Here is an 18082-nt window from a genome sequence, read left to right on the forward strand (position 1 = left end):
CATTAAAGAGAGACTGCAGATGATTTATGGCTGACAGATTCATCCATGTGCTGAACTTGTTTGTTATACAAATCTATTTGCTCACTGCTTAGTGTAGTACATTTTATATGAAACACTGGCAGTTAAAAGTGCAGGACTTCTATTTGGCAGGTGTTTAGAAACCCAGCCCTTTTTTCATGCTATTTGTACATTGCAGGCTTTCAAAAAACGAGTGAGGAGAGACAGATGGCCAGAGTGGGTCACCCAAAGCTCAGAGATTTTTTAGCCTTTGCCTTTGATGCTATCTCAAAGTATGGCTGGGCAGAGAGAGACTTGCAAAGACAATCCAGGAAAAAGACAGTTTGATGAGAGGAAGAATTTGCAGGGAGATTCAGGTGAAAGGCAGAGGCACACAAACTTCAGGCCCTTCCACTAAGGACTTTCCCCTGCTGAGATGGGACTGGGCAGGCAGATGCAGGCACAGAGGCACCACGGCAGGGTATGGGAAGCTGCTACCACGTTGTTTCCTTCAGGGTTGAAATTGCTCTTGTTCCATGAGAGGGGTAAAAGCTTCTCTTCTGAGTATCTATCTGATAGGATCAACCAGTTCATCCTGTTGACCTGCCAGGGTAGGAAATGAAACTGTCATGTAAGATAAATGAAATACAAAACAAATACAAAACAAAAAAAAATTGATTTTAAATTAACAAAATAATTATTTTGTGGCTTGATCTCAATTTCAAACCTGGAGAGATTTAAGAGAGGTTTAGTTCTGAGATTTGTGCAATTCACTTTGAAATGGATGCAATTTCATTGCACAATAAGCTAATTTTATATGTAATGTTTCATTGTTGAGAAGCAGGAGAGGGAAGGAAATAAGCATTTACATTTTGTAAGCAAGGCGAGGGGGTTGATGCAGATATAGGAAGCTGTTCTGAAGGGGTCTGAAGAAAAAAGGATATTTGATTTCATGCCAAGAAATTATCTACAGAACTCAGATTTCACGTGAAATTCCCCTAACTACTGAATTGAACTGTCTCTAGGTCATGGCCCATGAGCTGTTCTCCAGCTTTAGTCTCAGATTCGTTGGATAATAAGTGGTGAACAGACACCAGGGAGAAGCTGTCTCCTGTTCTGTCGGGGAAGATACTTGCATGAAAGGAGAAAGTGCTAATGAGCAAATGATATCCCAAATGCAGAAGATATTTTGTATTGCACAAATGGGGTATAAAAGAAGAAATTTTTCCACAAAAGACTTGACCATCTGAAAACATCTGTATCAAGACAGTCCAACTTCAGATATACAGAGAATTTTCCCTCTTTGAATATGGAAGAACAGTTTCAAGGTCAAGTAAAAGAAGCCACACAGAAGCACAGAGGAGGACAAGATGGAATTACCAACAACAGATGCCAAACTTTTATTAACCAAAATCTGCACTGCATAGTACCTACCATAAAAACAAAACAACAACAAAAATGCAGAACGAGAAATGTAGAAAGAGAAACCCACCTTGGGAGATTGGAGGAAGAAGATAAAGGACAGAACATGAATAACTTGCCACACCCTCCTCCACCCCTCCCCAATACAAGCGTTTGGCATTCCTCAGTGGACTTAAGCAAGCAGTACATTGCTTATCTATTGGCAGAGGTAGAAGCACTGCTGGTGTTTGGTGAGAGTGTTTATATATGCATAACATCAGCACTTTCAGCTGGGAATTGCCAGGCCAAGTCATTAATTAGAAAACTTGCCCATTACTAAGGCAGTGCTTAACGAGGTGGGTTGATGTGCAGACAATGAGCCAATGTCTGTAACTCATTAGGATATGCCAGCCCCTGCTTTAGCCATATGTGGACATCAACCACTGGCATAATGTGTTCATAGAGCTCATTCATTTAGGAAGGTCTCTATGTTGGTGCATTAACCTAAATCAATCAGTTGTTATTTTTTCTGTAAGCGCAATGTGAATTTTAAAATACAAAAAGTATTGATAAGTTGCTCACATGATTTAAGGAGGATTAAAAGGCAAAGGTGCTCATTCCTATTTACTGTATTATTCTCCCTGAAAAACTTTCAACACTTGTCTAGCCTCTCATAAATACCAGTTAAGGTCCAGTGAAATACTGGACTGGGGAAAATCCTGTTTTCCTTGTACAGCAATGACCTCTGAGAGTTCAGGCTGATGTTACAATGTGTCATCTGTCTTGTTTTGTGCATGCTGTGTAGCATGTGTTTGTCCTGTGTAGTCATATTTATGACCAGTTTGTTCATGTCTCTGTATTGGTGTTACTGATGCCCAATCCATTAATGGTAGATGAATAAGGAAAATATAAGCATACTTGAGTAATATGATACCTACATATATTAAAACTATGTCCTGATAAATATTTTAAACTAATGGATAATACTATCAAGTGGTAAATGTTGACTGTGTTTACCTAATAGCTGGGTCTATTCCAATCCAGAAGATCACTGTGTAGTTTAATGCCTCCAAATCTGTGTCTGAGTTACACAGAATAAAGTAAAGTTTCCTATTTCAGGCTTTCTTTATAAAGGCTCTACATTTAAACACAATTTTAGTTTTTTCTCAAGATGCTTTTTCCTTCTGCTTTAGTAGCTTAGTAATTCTGTTGACTTTTCATTCTAATACCGCTACTCACATATCCAGCATTTCTTTAGAGACTCTTCCTTTTAGGTCTTGAATTCTCCAATTCTCCTCCTGACTGTTCTTCTTAGGTATTCTGTCAACAAGATCAGTTTAATGCTGTTGACTCTTACATCTCACTTTCCATCTTAGTGAAGCAAAGTTTAGTTGCTTGATGGTGCAGGAGAAAGTCAGAAGTGCAGCTCCTCCTAGAAAGTATTTACACAGCCCATTCAAGTACTGTGACAGTTGTTTGGTATTTGGAGACTCTATATATATTAGGTGCAGCAGTGAGAAAGAGATCTTCATTGATGGGATGGACAAGAAGAATTGAATTTTCTGGGAGATGCAGCAAGATAAAGTGACAGTGGGAAGATTGAGGCCGTTTGAGAAATGACCTCAAGGTTTCAGAAGGAGGCAAAAGCATAGAGGTGGTAACAGTAGTAGGGTGGAAGAAAGGATGAGAGAACTTAAAAAGAAGTGCGTGACCGTATTAATCCTGAGTCAGTGGATAAATTCAGGATGATTCACATTCCATGTTGGACTGATTCAGATCATTAGAAATTGCAGTGGGTATGTGAAATGCAAGCTGTACATCCAGCACCATTGGCAGGGAACTTCATGGATTGTGCCAGGATGGGGAGAGATCAGTTGCCCTTTCTCGGCCCAACAGGGCAATGCTGGGGATTGAGGTGGGGTGGCTGAAGGGCTGAGAGCCCATGATGCCCCTCAGTTGCTGGCACACCAGATAAATTACAAACTGTAGCTTGGGCCTTGTAGCTTTTATCTTCCCAGTTTTGGAATAGTCAGATATCTCCCAACAGGAGAAGGGAAAGCAGGAACAATGGATACAGTGGGTTGGGGGAGGTAAGAGAGAATGAAGTGGTAAGAAAAACCTGGACTGTGGCCCAGGGTTGCTTAAGTGACACTACTATTGTTAGTACAACTGTTTTGAAATTAATGAATGTAACTGATACTTCTAAGTAGGTTGCCAGTTTTGTTTGAGTGCTTAATGTAGACAGGAAGGTTATAGAAGTACAGGTAGAAACGTGGAGTCTTAACAATGTAAATCAGGTCAAGAATTAAGTGCTAAGGGAAGTCTGTCTGGACATTTCTAGAGAAGGTTGGAAGAATGAACCTGAAGGATGTACCTGAATAGTGCTTGTAGAAAATTATGAAGAAATCTGAGAGGGTAGTTGTGCAAAAGCCAGGTTTGGGAGCAAGTTGCTGAGTTTAGTGAGCTGAAATGCTGAAGTCTGCAGGCAGCAAGGATGAGGTGGATTATAGGCCATGGGCATCGACCACAGAAAACATAGGAACATCTTGATGATAATTTTATCCTGGAGTCAGTCCAGAAATTACTTGGATACAAGAGTCAGTCCATGGAATTTGAGAGTCTTTGGCTTGCACTGATTTATTTCTGACCATTCTGACCAGTCTATTCTGGCCACCACTCAGGCCTAGAGTTCAGTATTGTGTTTGACCCATCTTGCTTCTCCTCTCCTCCTCCTTACATTGTGTTCAACACAGAGTCAAAGTCTATTGCTCTGTCACCTCCTAGTTGTTCTCTTGCTTCATGAAGCTTCTAGAAACAAAAGAAATTCTCAAGTCTTGGATTTGTGGGTTTTGGGGTTTTTAAAATTTAATATAGTAATATATTAATATAATCTCATAGAGCTATTCCTGTTTTTCCTGGTTTCCTGTGACATACCCTCTCAAGGATTAATCAAATCAGGTTTTTCATTCCTGGGGCTAATGGCATAAGATGATGTGTACCCAAGTCCTTATTCAGTAAATAAACTTATTTTTATAGTAAGTTACTCTGATGGGATGTGTCATCTGTGTCAGGCCACTTGTTTCAGCCCTTGGACTGCAGTAGCTGCTGAGGCAACTCTTTGGCCTTGTGTCTGGGGATGCAGCATTCCTGCTCCATTCTCATCCTGCTTTCCTTCTGCAGTGGCCTCACAGGGTGCTCTGTTGCATCCAGGGAGCAGGACTGCTGGACATTTTTCCTGGTGCTGAAACAGCCTCTCATTTTAGCCACTGTTGCATTTATTTCTCCTGAAATGTATTTGGGCTGTGTGGCTGTGTCTGAGTTCTTAATGTTTAAAGATCCACCAAAAAGTTTTATATAAGTTACACAATTCACAGCCTGATCATTCTGTAACCTGCATGGTCTAACCACATCATTCTGTTTGGCTGCTAGACTGAGACACTGAGCATGGGATTGTGTAGGACCATATTCTCTGCAGAAAAGAAGGCATATTTAAAAATCTGGCGTGATTCTGGGGCAAGGGCATGGTTTTAATGGGTTCTGACTGGTACTCTGTTACAGAGAGGCTGGAGGTACTGTTGTGTATGCTTCAGTCTGCTGCTCCCTAGAGCATCCTCACCAAACTACAAAATGTCTTTTTGGAGTTCAGTTCTGTGTTTGGGAAGGGGAGGAAACTGTTTGTCAAAATCTTCCTTTTTGTAGTCTCCGTTAGATTTTAAGGTGCCCATGCTCATCCTTGCCTTCAGACTATTCTACTTAAAGTAACTCAAAAACATCCTTAGGGAGTTTGTCTCTCTGTAGCCAATGTGAAGAATAAACAGAACTTTAATTTTAACTTACACAAAATCTATTTGTACATGATGCTGGTGAACGTAATGGTTACTGTCAGTGTATTTCATGTCTTAGGATCTTTCTATCACAGAATGAATATAAGTTAAGGTACATGCCTGTGAAACACAAGAGTTTGGTATTGCTTTTGGATGACAGATAATTCGATCACTTATTTGGAAACAGAAATATTTTGTGTTTGATGTAAAAACCAGCCTAGGTAGCTGATGGAGTTGATTATTCTCAATAACAAGCAAGAATGGCTGTGTGTCAGTGTGATCACACAGCTGTGCTTGGCTTTGGGTTTCCTTGATTGATGTTAGTATTATTTCCTTATATGCACAGTAGGAGAACAGAATATTAATAGAAAAGATCCACTTGAAAGTCCTAAGAGAACAGTTTATCTTTTTAAAGTGGAGTTTATTGGCAGGACTGAAGCTATTGAACCAGTGAAGACATAGCTGACTTCATTCAGGCATACTATTAAGCAAAGTAGTAGTTAAATATAAAGATCAAGGTATGTTCTAAGATTTTCTGAAAATGCTACAAGCTTTGTGTTTCTGTGAGTTGAAAACTGAAATGATAATAGCTTTAGATGACATGGTGGTTTTTACATGGACTTTAAAAGAGAAAAAAAGGAAATACCAGATTTTGAGGAAGATGGATGATGATAGCACTCCTGTATTCTGCAAACACTGTATGGCGTTTATGTTTTAGCTTTTCCAAGTAACAGCTGATCATTGTGTCAGTGAGATGTGATACCTGAAGGTCATGGAGACTAAATTAAAGTTCAGTTGGTGTTATAACTTTTCATTTTTCAGTTCAATATATGTATTTGTTTTGCTTAATTTCTTTCATAGTTCTGTATGTTTTTTTAAAATATTTTATAATTTTCTAGCAGTAAATTTTTGGGAGGGTGGTAGTACTGCTGTTGTTTTCATTATTGCGCCTTGAGTATTTTATCTTTCTCTTTTAGCAAGATGGGAATATTTCTATTAATCCCTGTTTGCAGATATGCTGAAAAATTTTACACTGGTGGTTTTGAAAGGGATGTTAGTGTTTTTTCACAGCACTGATTTTAAGATACAGTGTTTAAAAGTGACTGGCGAGAATGCATGGAAAATTTGACCCAAGTATTCAGAAATGGTCATTCTTCCAATGACTGCCATAAAAAAATGAATGTATTCTGAGTGTTCCTTGATTTCAGTTTAGCTGTTCTACAGAATGAATTCTCTTTAGTAAAAGTCCACTAAATGTGGTAGCTAATCCAGTGACTAAAGCAGTTTGTGAATACTTACAGGTATTCAGTTACTGCTGAACAATAATATTAAACATGTTTTCTTCCTGTGATACCTAGATCCTTTTCTTCCTTTTCCCATCCCCATCAGACTAAATGTCTTTGTTTTTCTTCATAGATTGAAATGCTAAGGAAGAAAGTAAAAGAAAAGGAATTATTTATAATACAGCTTTTAGAAAAAATCTCTTTCTTAGAATGTGAGGTAAGGCATTACCTTTTAAGTTTACATTATTGTGATTATTTTATGAAACCAAATTAAGTTTGAACAAATGTCATCCAGTGTTATCTGGATGTATAATTACTATATGTATTTGCTGTTCTCAAATGGAAATTAAACTTACGAAACCAGTCATACAGTCAGGAATATATGTAATGAAGTCTCAATATTCACGCTAAGTTTCTTAACTTACAATTTTAAAATAGTTTTATAGTGACTTAAACCAGAAGCTTCTGAATAAAACTGTTGGTTTAATGTATATTCTTTCCAGAATTAAGGATTCCTTTATTTTCTCAATAAATACTTATACACTATTTCTTGTGGGGAGAGTGCAATGTGCAATTTTATTTCCTTGTTTAATTAACATAAGTGAAATAAACTTGTGATGAAAATTACTGATTCCCAGAATAAAGAATTACAAGATAAACTGGACTACTTAATGGAAAACCAACGAAAGACCAATATAGAAACCAGAGATACTGCTGTAGAATGTGATCTTCCATACAGGTATTTACTTTTTCTGCTTGTTTGTAGGAAAATTCCTCATAATGCCCCTTATCAGTGCTGTATTAGTAAACCATTTTGCTAATAAACTATTTGAGTGGATTGTGGAGTTTAAAAGGGCACTTCACTCCTAGGTGCAGTTTACTTCAGTGATCTATGGTTTAGGATTTATTCTTTTCTTAAAGATGCAAACATACTGCAAACCCTTGGGGAGCAGTTATTGCCAATAATGCAATTTAAGTCAAGAGTAAAGCTGAATTCAGAGAGGGGACTGTGAGGTATGAGAAGTATTGGTGCAGAGTGGCTGCTGGCAGCCCAGCCACAGACACTGCACAGCTCTGCCCGAGGCTGCTCAGCGCTGGCTCCGGGCACAGCCTACCCTGTGTGCCCAGAGGTGTGACCAGGACCACTGGGAGAGCAGGTAACACCAACAGTGGAGGGCTGCAGTCAGTCCTGGAGATCTCCTGGCCCAAGGTGGAGGATTGCCAGGTAAACAGTGCCATGACATCACGACACCTGCACAGGAACGCTGTCGCTGCTCTGTGGGGCCAGTGGCTCTGGAGCCTGGTTTGTAAAGACTGGGGTGTGGTGCCTCCCCTTCTCCTCAGCTCCCTCTGCCCTGAGCCTGCAGCAGGGCACTGAGCTCTGGGAGCAGGACTCTGCACTGGCATTTCAGTCTTCCCCACAAGTCACCACAGGGAAGGGCTAAACAGGAAGAAACCAGTAACATAACAAGGACCACTTCACATTACTTTTATTACCAACAAGTAAACTTGTTCATTGTAACTGCCCTGCAAACTGAATTGTTTAGTTTGAGGAATGTAAATTAGTATATGAAATCAGTAAGCAAACTAAAATTTCCTTCATAATTTAAAAATACACTCATTTCAGAGTTCAGCCTAGAGCATATTTTAATGGCATGTGTTTTGAAACCTTAAATACAGTTTTCACTCAGGTTGTCAACAGAAACTTATCTTTGTTGCTCTCTCTTGGGCCCCTCTGTATGTAAGCACAGCCCCTATTTATCTGATATTTTCCTATTTTTGAGATTTATCTCTGTGCAGGAATGCACTTCTGTGCAGTTTAGATTTCATAGAATTACTCTTAATGATTAATTGTGTTCTTAAATGCAATATTGCTATCTTTTTTTGTTGCAGGATCCTTAGTCCTAATAACTTTATTGCTGGACATTCTACTATGAGCTCCAGCAAATGCCAGCCTGTAAATGTGACAGTATCTGCCCCGGTTTTTATCAAATATTCTTTGTGGCATTATAGAAAAGAAATATGGAACATACCAAATACACTGACTAGTTTAATTTTAGCCTGACACTATCAACACAAGGGCACAAGTTCATTGCCATGGCATTGTGAGCCCAGCTGTGTGATCCTCTAACCTTAACTCTGTAAGATTTCTCTTGTCTCCTGAACAGCACAAGCACTGAGAACAGATCCTCTGAAAGTCCGAGGCCGGTGAGGACATACACCCCGTTCAAGAGAGTGCTGGAATTTAGCACAAAAACCAGTACATCCTGAGCATTCAACTCATCGAGCTTTCTAAATAGGAGCAGATATCTTGCGCCGTCGCAGCTTAGTTAGATAAATTTTTATCCATTCATAGAGAAGAACAGCAGCATGGAGTCTTGCTAAATTTATCCTGAAAGCAGCTCTTTAGTAACTTCATACCTGAAGTTACTACTGATGTTACCTGTGAGGGAATAGGGAAGCAGCAGGCTGAGTGAAGCAGCAGTCAGGCAATACTGCTTCTTTAGAAGCTGTCTAATGCAATGTGTCATTTCAAATGCCTGTAAGAAGGACTTGTATAGCTGTACAGTTGGTTTTTTTCTTCAATTGTGTTGTAATTTGGTTGTGTACCAAAGCTCTAATATATTCTGTTGTCACTACTACTGGAAGCAGTATCTGAAGCTGTGCTGGCAGAGGGAATTAGTGTGGAAGCTCTGAATCTGTTCAGACTGAGGGTGGATCACACCTGTCACAGAGAGCTGGTACAGTTGAGGGCTTTCTCCACCTGGGAGCAGCTCTCTTGTACCCAGCACTGTTTGGTTGGGAGGGAGAGATGAACTGGGCTGTTTGAAACAATTCCCTCAACACATGCAGATGAATATAGTGTTTGCTGCTCAAAATAGTAAGGCACAGAGCAGATTATAATGGAATTTGCTTTGTTGGACTGAGGCACTGGTTTGCACTTTCTCAGTAGTGGGATAGACCGACCATGGGTGATACATTCAGTAGTAACTGTGTGGGAACATCCCTGACACTTTATTTATTTATTTTTCCATTTGAGGAAGGAGTTTTCATTAAACAAAATTTTGCCTACTGCAACCTGCAGCAGTCCTTGAAATTCCAACAGCAATAGCAATCCTGAATCAGGATTTTGGGGTTTGAGTACTATTTTTTTTGTCCAAAGCACTTAAAATCTTATTTTTGGCTTCAAAGTAGCAGCAGGATTGACTGTATCTAGTGCTGAACTAATTTAAATATACATATACGGTATTATTTACATCTTGTTTTGATCTTCCACTCTTAGTGAACTTAAAATTAATTAGGAATATTTTATTGTAATTCTGTTAACATGGATGAAGGATCTTTTTGTATTAATTAACTGCAACAGAAAACAAACAATTTAGGTTTTGTATGATCAGTATTGTTCTTGCATGCAGTGTCAATCCCAGGAGGTTCACAAAGGGGGCTTTTATCTCCAGCCTAATGCAATTCAGTCCTGTCTATTCAAATCAAGTACACTTACTAAAGTTGTATTTAAAATAATAATATTTACCTCATATTGAACCCACAAGAGGATGAGTAACGACTCAACTCTGATTTCAGGGATAAGCTTTGTACCTGTGAAATCCTATCTCCATCTAGTGGCTGATAACAGCAAATATTAAACAGTATCTGTTTAGGAAGAGAAAGACACTAAAAACTAATCCCCATAGGTATATTAATGTCCATTAGGGGTACAGCTTTAGGTCTTACAGAATGTCTTTTAGCATTTTTGTGCCCAAATAGTCCCTCTGTAATTCAGGACTTGAATTCTGCACCATGGTTTGTGAAAATTACCTTATAACTTAAGATAAATGGATGAAGGTGGCATTTTTAGATAAAAGGAAATGCATGTTGTTGTAAAAGACATTGACTGACAAGATTAAATAAGTGAAAATCCCTCATCCCTCTGAGTTTGGCCAGAATTCAGAAAACAGAACCTGATGACTGTGAGGTGCTCAATGAATGGTAGGAGAGGGCAGGATAAGTATCAAAATGTTGTTTTGACACAGACTCAAAGGAAGTTCTCTCTACTTTTAATATACTCCTGATGATCTCCTGAAAATGCTGCAAGCTGTTTTAACTCTGAGACTTGCAACATTTTGATAATCTGCTCAAGCCTTTACCAGGAATGCAGCAAGGCCTTAAGTTTTTACTGTAAAGGTTTTTTGTGTAAATTCTGTCTTGACTGTTTAATGAAATATGGTATTTTTTTTAAAACCAAGTAAGGACTGAAGTCTAAGCTGTATTTTAAGCGAATTTTGACATGCAGTGAGCTGGATGACCATCATTTGATTGGACTACTGCTCTAAATTTGGTAACTGTGAAGAACAGGAAAAGAACTGTATTTATGTGATTGTGTTACATGAAAATGTAGAGCTTTCCAGTGAAATGAGCAGTAATGTAAATTAGCACAGATAATAAAAAATCTGACTGAAAAGACTGTAACACTTCTGTATAAATTTTCTCAATTTGAGACTGAGCAATTAGTACTATAACATTAGAAACTAGTAAAATTTCTGTAAACAGCAATAAAAGCCATATAGAAAGGTCCCAGAAAGTACTAAATGTAAGTCAATTGTATGACTACATTTGTACCATGACAAGTTTTTTTGTGATTTATTCCAGATACTCTGGAAAGTATTTTGGGATACACTTTTCATATATGCCGTATAAATAATGTATTACATTGTATGCTTTTAATACATCTGGTATGTAGGACATGAAAAGGATAAACTGCAATAAATACTGTATTTAAACTTGTTGTTCTGTTGTGTCAACAGTCATTTAGAAATAAACCTACCTTAAAACGTTGCAAGCTCATACTGTTCACAACCTTGTTTGTTCAAACCATGTGGGAATGGAAGGCAGCTCCTGCGGAGCCTCGATGTTCTCGTCGGTGTTTCCTTTGGCAGACGGGCTCTTGAGAACAGGAAGGCACTCCCTTGCTAAACACCTTCTCAAAGCCAAGTAACAAAAGTAGATGAACTCTTTCATGAAATAAAAAACTATTGAGTTGCACAGGACAAACAAGAACTGGGCAGCACAGCTCTTACAAAAATCCCCAACAGCTTCAGATCCTCCAGATAACATCTGAATCCATCTGGGATGATGTTCTCCAGGCTTCAGCAGGATGAGACTGGGATGGCTGTGGCCCATCTTTATTTACAGTTTATATCCACTTACTGATAACAGAGATTAATTTTTAAGACTATAACAATAAAGCAATCTACATGTCAACTAAAGAAGAGGTCATGCAAACATGACAATCACAGTGTTACAGGTTTGCAATGCTCAGAGGAAGAATGTCAAGTTTTTTTACTCAAATCATGCTTCCCTATATATGTGTATTCAGTTCAGATTGTCAACAAGCCCTGATACAATCTTGTTGAGATCAGCAGTGCTTGGTGCTGAACCTACAACATGGGATTTTGGGAGCTGGATATTGATGCTTTTCAGATAGCTTTAAATATTTGACATCTGAAAAGTTTTACATATGGAAAGATGAGAAGTTCTCCGTGCATTAAATCAGTAATTCTGCACAGGAAGTCCCTGCTCCACAGAATGGAGATGTACCTGCTGGGAGTTTCATCCCACTTACATTTTATTTCATTCCTGTTCAGCACCTGGGGCTATTTGCATGTGTAAAAGAAAAGTGCTTGAGAGACCAGAGCCCTTCCAGCCCTACCTTAAGCACAACATGGAAGGAGCACAAGAAAAGAAGGACACAGGAGCCATTTACAACTCAAAAGTATGTGAATATTTTCAAAAGAAAAGTTGGAGATCATTTCCGTCTGTTACGCACTACCTGGATCATCTGTGGAAAATCCCTTGGGGAGTTTTGCCTAGAAGTTCAGGGAAAAGGAAATCTCTTTTCTCACCCTGACTGTGGTATTTTTTCCATGGGTAGCTGCCTACTTGACTGATCTCATTTCCCCTGGCCCTTAGCCTTTCCTTCGGTCATCCAGCTGTGCAAGCAAAGGGGCAGCGGACATTTCAGAGCACTTCCTTCGCCAGTCCCTCCGGCTTGGCCCTGCCTTCGTCCTGCTCATAGAACAACGGCTTCAACAGTCCCTGAGAAATGTGCCTCTCACTACTGCTTGGATCGAGGAACCTCCACTGGCATCAACTTTAAAAAGCTGCCAGCTACCACCCGGCAATCACCATTCAGTAATGACCCCACTGCTGCTGCACGGAGAGGCTCACTGAGGGTGCGTGTGCCAGTTCAGGTGGTCTGGAGCCAGTGCTACGGCACAGCCCGCAGTTCTGAATTGTTTCTGGGGTGCTGTGGCCTTTGTGGGGCCTCATGCAGCCCGACCGGCCCGCAGCGACACGAACGCGCACCGCGTTAGGCAAGTGTGACCCTGCAGGAAAGTTCTGCTAATGATTCACTTAAAAACGTGGCTGGAGCATATCCACTGAAAGATTCGTATTTCACAAGATGAAGTACCTAAATTTTAAAATAAAATATAGTAAATGTAGCATAACGCAGGCAAGGAAAGATGAACCCCCTGTATTTTAAAGTTACGCATTGACCAAAAATGATAGCAGAAATTTCCAGAATTTTGAGAAAAAAAATTGGTTTTAGACTTTGTTTAATAATTTCCACAGACAAAAGATGTCGAAAAACTTTGATAGAATACCAGATTGGTGTCTGGGGAGGGGGAACAGTCAGAGTCTGCTGAGGTGCTGCCCCAAAAAGTTGCTAAAAGGTGTCAAATTGGTCCCAAACGCACAGCCTTTCAGCTGCTGCTCCGTACATGTCACACGTGCCATACAGAACACAAACCGCAGCTTTCCCAGCTGTTGCTGCAATTCTCGTACGATCAGGGCGAGTGCCCAGCGCGGGGGTGAGCAGCCCGCGCTCCCGCACGCCGGCCGCCCCTCAGGGCTCTGCCGCCGCCGCTCGGCGGACGGGGTGGAGGAGCCTTTTCGGCGTTCGCGTTCCGAGCAAGTCCGGCCCTGCCGCCGTGCCGTCGCTTCCGGCAAGATGGCGGCCCGCGGGGCGCTGCCAGGTGCCCATGGCGGCGGCTCCGGGGCTGCGCGGGCGGGCGCTGCCCGAGCTCCGCGAGATGCTGAGGCGGCAGGAGCGGCTGCTGGCTGACCGGTGAGGGCTGCCGGAGCGCGGGCGCCGAGGAGCGGGCCGGGCTTACCGCCGGCTTCGCCCGTCCCCGCGCAGGCGGCAGAGGACGAATCGCTTGCTCTCGTTCAGCGCCTGCGGGGGCCGGCGAGGCCGCGTGTACCCCCGGGGCTCCAGCGGGGATGCGGGACAGCGCTCAGCAGCCGTGTGGCTCTGCAGTCTGTGGGCACAGGGATGGACACCTGTCCTGTGAGGAAAGGCTGAGAGAATTGGGATTGTTCAGCCTGGAAAAGAGAAGGCTTTGGGGTAACCTAATTGCGGCCTTCCAGAACTTGAGGGGAACTTACAGGAAAGATCGGGCAAAACTATTTACAAGAACATGTAGCGGCGGACAAGGAGGGATTGGGTTCAAATTGAAAGAGAGTAGGTTTAGATTAGATACAGAAGGAAGAAATTATTCCCTGTGAGGGTGGTGAGGCACTGGAACAGAAGCTGTGTCTGCCCCTCCCTGGAAGTGTTCAGGGTTGGATGGGCTCTGAGCAACCTGGTCCGGTGGAAGGTGTCCCTGCCCGTGGCAGGGAGTGGAACGAGATGATCTCTAAGGTCCCTTCCCACCCAAACTATTTAATGACTCGTGTATTTCACTGACAACACAGCGTTACTGCTGTGCTGCAAGTGCTTTGCATCTTGCCGTGTTTCAGAAGTTTAGTATGTAAATAAGAAGCTGATGTTACAATGTGAAAGCGGCCCCATTAGCTATTCTAATAAAACACTTCTGTATCTCAGATTGAAATAAGATTGTTTATAACAATTTTGTTTGGGTTTTGTTTGTTTCAGGAAATTCATTGCTAGGCTTCCAGATAAGGGTAAGAAGATTTCTGATTTTGCTGAAAAGCTGAAGCTTGCCATTTTCCAAGAGGAAGAACTTGCCAGGACAGCTGAGTTGTTATCTGCTGTCAGGTTGGAGTTTCAGGCAAAACAGGAGATTAGTACAAACAAAGAGGAAGTTGTCCTAAATGAGGACACAGTGAACAGTGCAGATTCTTCAGTCTTTAATGAAAACTCTAATATTAAAGATATTTCTGATGTTGCTGCCGAAAGGCAGGAGGCAGAATGTATTGAGGAAGATGCCACAAATACAGCTTTGGAAAATCAAAGGACTCAGAGGAAAAGTGATAAAGTAAAGACTGTTACAAAGGATCAGAATTGTTTTTGTGAAGTTGTCTCCAAGCCAGCCACGAGCAGTCATCTGAACAATGATCAGCAAGTCTCTCAGAGCAATACTGAGGATGATACAGAAAGTACAGCTGCTTTGGACAGTAGTAAAGATGCCTTGGTTGATGCCTTTCAAAGAGTTACAATTGCAGATGGGGAAAACAGTGAAAAAATACTGGAAAAAGAGCAGGATGTGGCAAAACATAAATGCAATGTATTTGGAAGCCAGCATCCCAAGACACCACATTATATTGAAGTTCTAGAGGCTAGAGCCAAGAATCCAGTCATAAAAAAACCCAAATTTAAAACAAATGTGTAAGTATTATGAAATAGAAAAACCTTTTGTGAGAAACTTGATGTGCATAAAATTGGAAATGATACAGAACAAGCATGATGGCTTTATGTTCTAGTGATGATTAAAGAGATTTAAAGTCTCATGACACACGAGGTTCATATGTTGGCTCTTTAGTTTTAAATGCCACAGAATCGCAGTACTGAGCAGTGGGCTCATTCTACCCATTAAAACAATTGTCATGAATCTTCATAGGATTTCATAGCTTAAGGTGCAAAACTACTAAACAATTGGCAAAAATTTTGGATCAGTTCTAAAACATGTAGAACTTTAATCGCTGGAAGCCTTTTGCTTTTTCTACACTTTTAGGAGAATTACAGTTCACATTGTCTGTTCTGGTACCAGTAGCAGTTTGTACCTTGTGTGACCCCCAAAGCATTGCTACTTCAGTTTGCTAATAAATCAGCAAACCAGCTTGGTTCACTGTCAGGAGGAGCTTGTGATATTGTCTCTCTGCAGAGAAATAGTTCTAGTTTTTCTGAGTGCTGCTTACTTTTTATTTGTCTGTGGTTTTGTAGTACTTCAGATTTATTTTCCACTCTTACGTGTTAAAAGTAAGTTTTGGAACTGGAGTTGTTCAACCTTGTGATGCAAATTTGGGTCACAACTTAGGTGTTTTATGTCTCCCAGACTATCAGGAGAGCAGAGTGGATCATCTCATGGTTCCTCATCCAGTCGATCACCTGGGGGATTTGGCTCTCCAGTTCCTCCAGAAGAAAGACGACTCAGAGATAAGAAACACTTGGATGACATCACAGCAGCTCGACTGCCACCACTTCACCACTCCCCCACTAAGCTGTTATCCATAGAGGAATCCATAGCAATTCAGATACAGCAAAAAGAAGCTTATGAGGTATGAATTTACAGTTTGGTCTGAAAATTATATAATCAGGATCACTCCTAAAAAAGAAAACATAAAAGGATCTTTCTATGATAGTGAATTGAGATGGGCAGACTTTGAGGAAAGGCACTTAGTCTTGTATTTGATTCTTTTAATGATATAATTAAATAATGTATTACTGGCCTCTGAAGGTATTAGTTCTCCATTAAACAAAATCTGTGTGTGTTGATATGCTGAACTTATTGCACTTTCTTCACTCTTCATTAAAGAGTTTTTATCACTTGCATAAATGAAGGCCTAGCAGTATTTGTTATGTTAAAATATGCAAGTATCTACATTTGCCTTTATTTCTGCTGTGTCTGAAGAATCCAAGTTCTGAGGTTCTTCAAAATCTCTTGTAATGGATTTTGACTTTCCAGGTAGTGTCAGGCTAATGTTTAAATTAGACACTATTGTAGAAGTGTTCTGTTAAAACTGACATTAGTGTATCATGGGTGGGGGCTGCTACAGGGGGAATTTCAACTCTTACTAAAAAGAATCAAATATTAATAGCATAATTATGTGTAAGTGTGAAAAGAAACCTGTAATTTCTTTGCTAGTTACTAAAACTTTTAATTAAGCCCACTTTGGAATTACTGGTAGTATGATGTCCAGTTTATACTGTAGTATATTAGTTTATTCATGAAAATGACAAATGAACACTTTTTTAACCTGTGTCCTTTTTTTTCTTACATAGGAAATGCAAGCCAAGCTTGCAGCACAGAAGCTTGCAGAGAGACTGAATATAAAAATGCTCAGGTTTGAACCAGAGGGGGAGGCCTCAATGCAGTACAGAGAAGTGAGAGATGAAGATTATTTTTCAGCAGAAGACTGAATACATGAAAGGGTATCTGAGGATGAGCCATGTGACTGATCTTTATGCAGTACTTCTTAAAACCCAAACCCGAATATTGAGAATGCTTGATCTAGTCAGTTTTTTCTTAAAATTTTCACATGACAGCTCCAGGAAGGGTTCAGTGTAGACATCATAAATATACATGTGACATATATTTATCAGTCTTATTTGGGGACTGTTCTTTGAGCACTTGGGGCAGCCAGTCCTTGTGGAATGCCCCACAGTTCTCAGCTTTAATAAAGTGAGCTCTTTAATACACTTTTACAGGCTATGATGGGTCAGCTACAAGAGAAGGTTTCTTCTGTGCAGTAATGTGATTGCAAAGGGCTTTGGCACAAAACATGTCAGCTGAGGTGCCTGTGAACTGTTCACACGTATGAAAGCTCTTGTCTTGTATTAACATGAGATACTTCTTTTACCTATTTAATATTACCTTGCTTTTACCATATGGTGAAAATGCCTGCTCAGAAAGCTACAATAAATACCTGATCTTTAGGCTGTAAAGTAGCTTCTTACCACATGAGAACTTGTTTCTGAGCCTGCACCTTAAAATAACACTTGCTGCCCTTATGTTGTAAATAGGGAAGAATTTAAAGTTATTTTGTAACTCAAATTCCATTTGGGCTTTAAGGGACTGCTGTTTGATTTTTGGTTATTATGGCAAAGCACATCAAGAGATCAAGTTAATCTGAAGACTTTACTATTTTTATTAAAGACTTTTATGTTTTTCCTTATTTTTGTACACTGCTTTCATACTTTGGAGTACTATTTTTTCATAGTCCAGTACTATAAATTAAGAGAGCCACCCTCTGGTTTTCTCAGAGAAAGTGTTCTGTGTATTTTTTAAGTTTTGGCTGTTACTTGAAGACAAAAAGCAACCTTCCTTACAAGACCATGAATAGTAGTGTGAATTTTGAAAGATAAGGAACACACCTGGCAAGTATCTCACAATGATATTTCACTGTGGACTAGGATTTTCCAAGCCTAGTTTGAATTCAGTTCTTAAAAACAAACCTCAGCAATTCCTTGTACAGCCTGGCAACACCTGTTTTGCAAGATGTTGCCACAGCTGTGTGTGCAGGGTTGTCCCTGGTTGTGTACATGTTCCTGCAGGAATGACGTCTTTGGAAACCAAGGCTTCTCCAGCTGCAAGTCATTTAAAAAGCTGCACGGGA

General features: G+C 40.3%; 1 protein-coding gene across 2 annotated transcripts in view; it reads left to right on the top strand.

Annotated features, from left to right (window-relative positions):
* MYZAP (myocardial zonula adherens protein) overlaps positions 1-17641 on the top strand; it is a 51443-nt gene extending 33802 nt beyond the window's left edge. The window contains exons 11-15 of one of the 2 annotated variants that reach the window (XM_069026224.1): positions 6639-6722; positions 7144-7244; positions 14442-15134; positions 15802-16024; positions 16749-17641. In XM_069026224.1, the coding sequence (XP_068882325.1) occupies positions 6639-6722; positions 7144-7244; positions 14442-15134; positions 15802-16024; positions 16749-16886 (1239 nt within the window). In that variant the 3' untranslated portion in view covers positions 16887-17641. Of the gene's footprint in view, positions 1-6638; positions 6723-7143; positions 7245-8673; positions 11289-14441; positions 15135-15801; positions 16025-16748 lie in introns of those variants that run through there. The other variant, XM_069026223.1, reaches the window with a different exon arrangement.
* Positions 17642-18082: the final 441 nt, after the last annotated feature.

Source organism: Aphelocoma coerulescens, chromosome 10 (assembly GCF_041296385.1).
Source record: "Aphelocoma coerulescens isolate FSJ_1873_10779 chromosome 10, UR_Acoe_1.0, whole genome shotgun sequence".
NCBI lineage: Eukaryota > Metazoa > Chordata > Aves > Passeriformes > Corvidae > Aphelocoma > Aphelocoma coerulescens.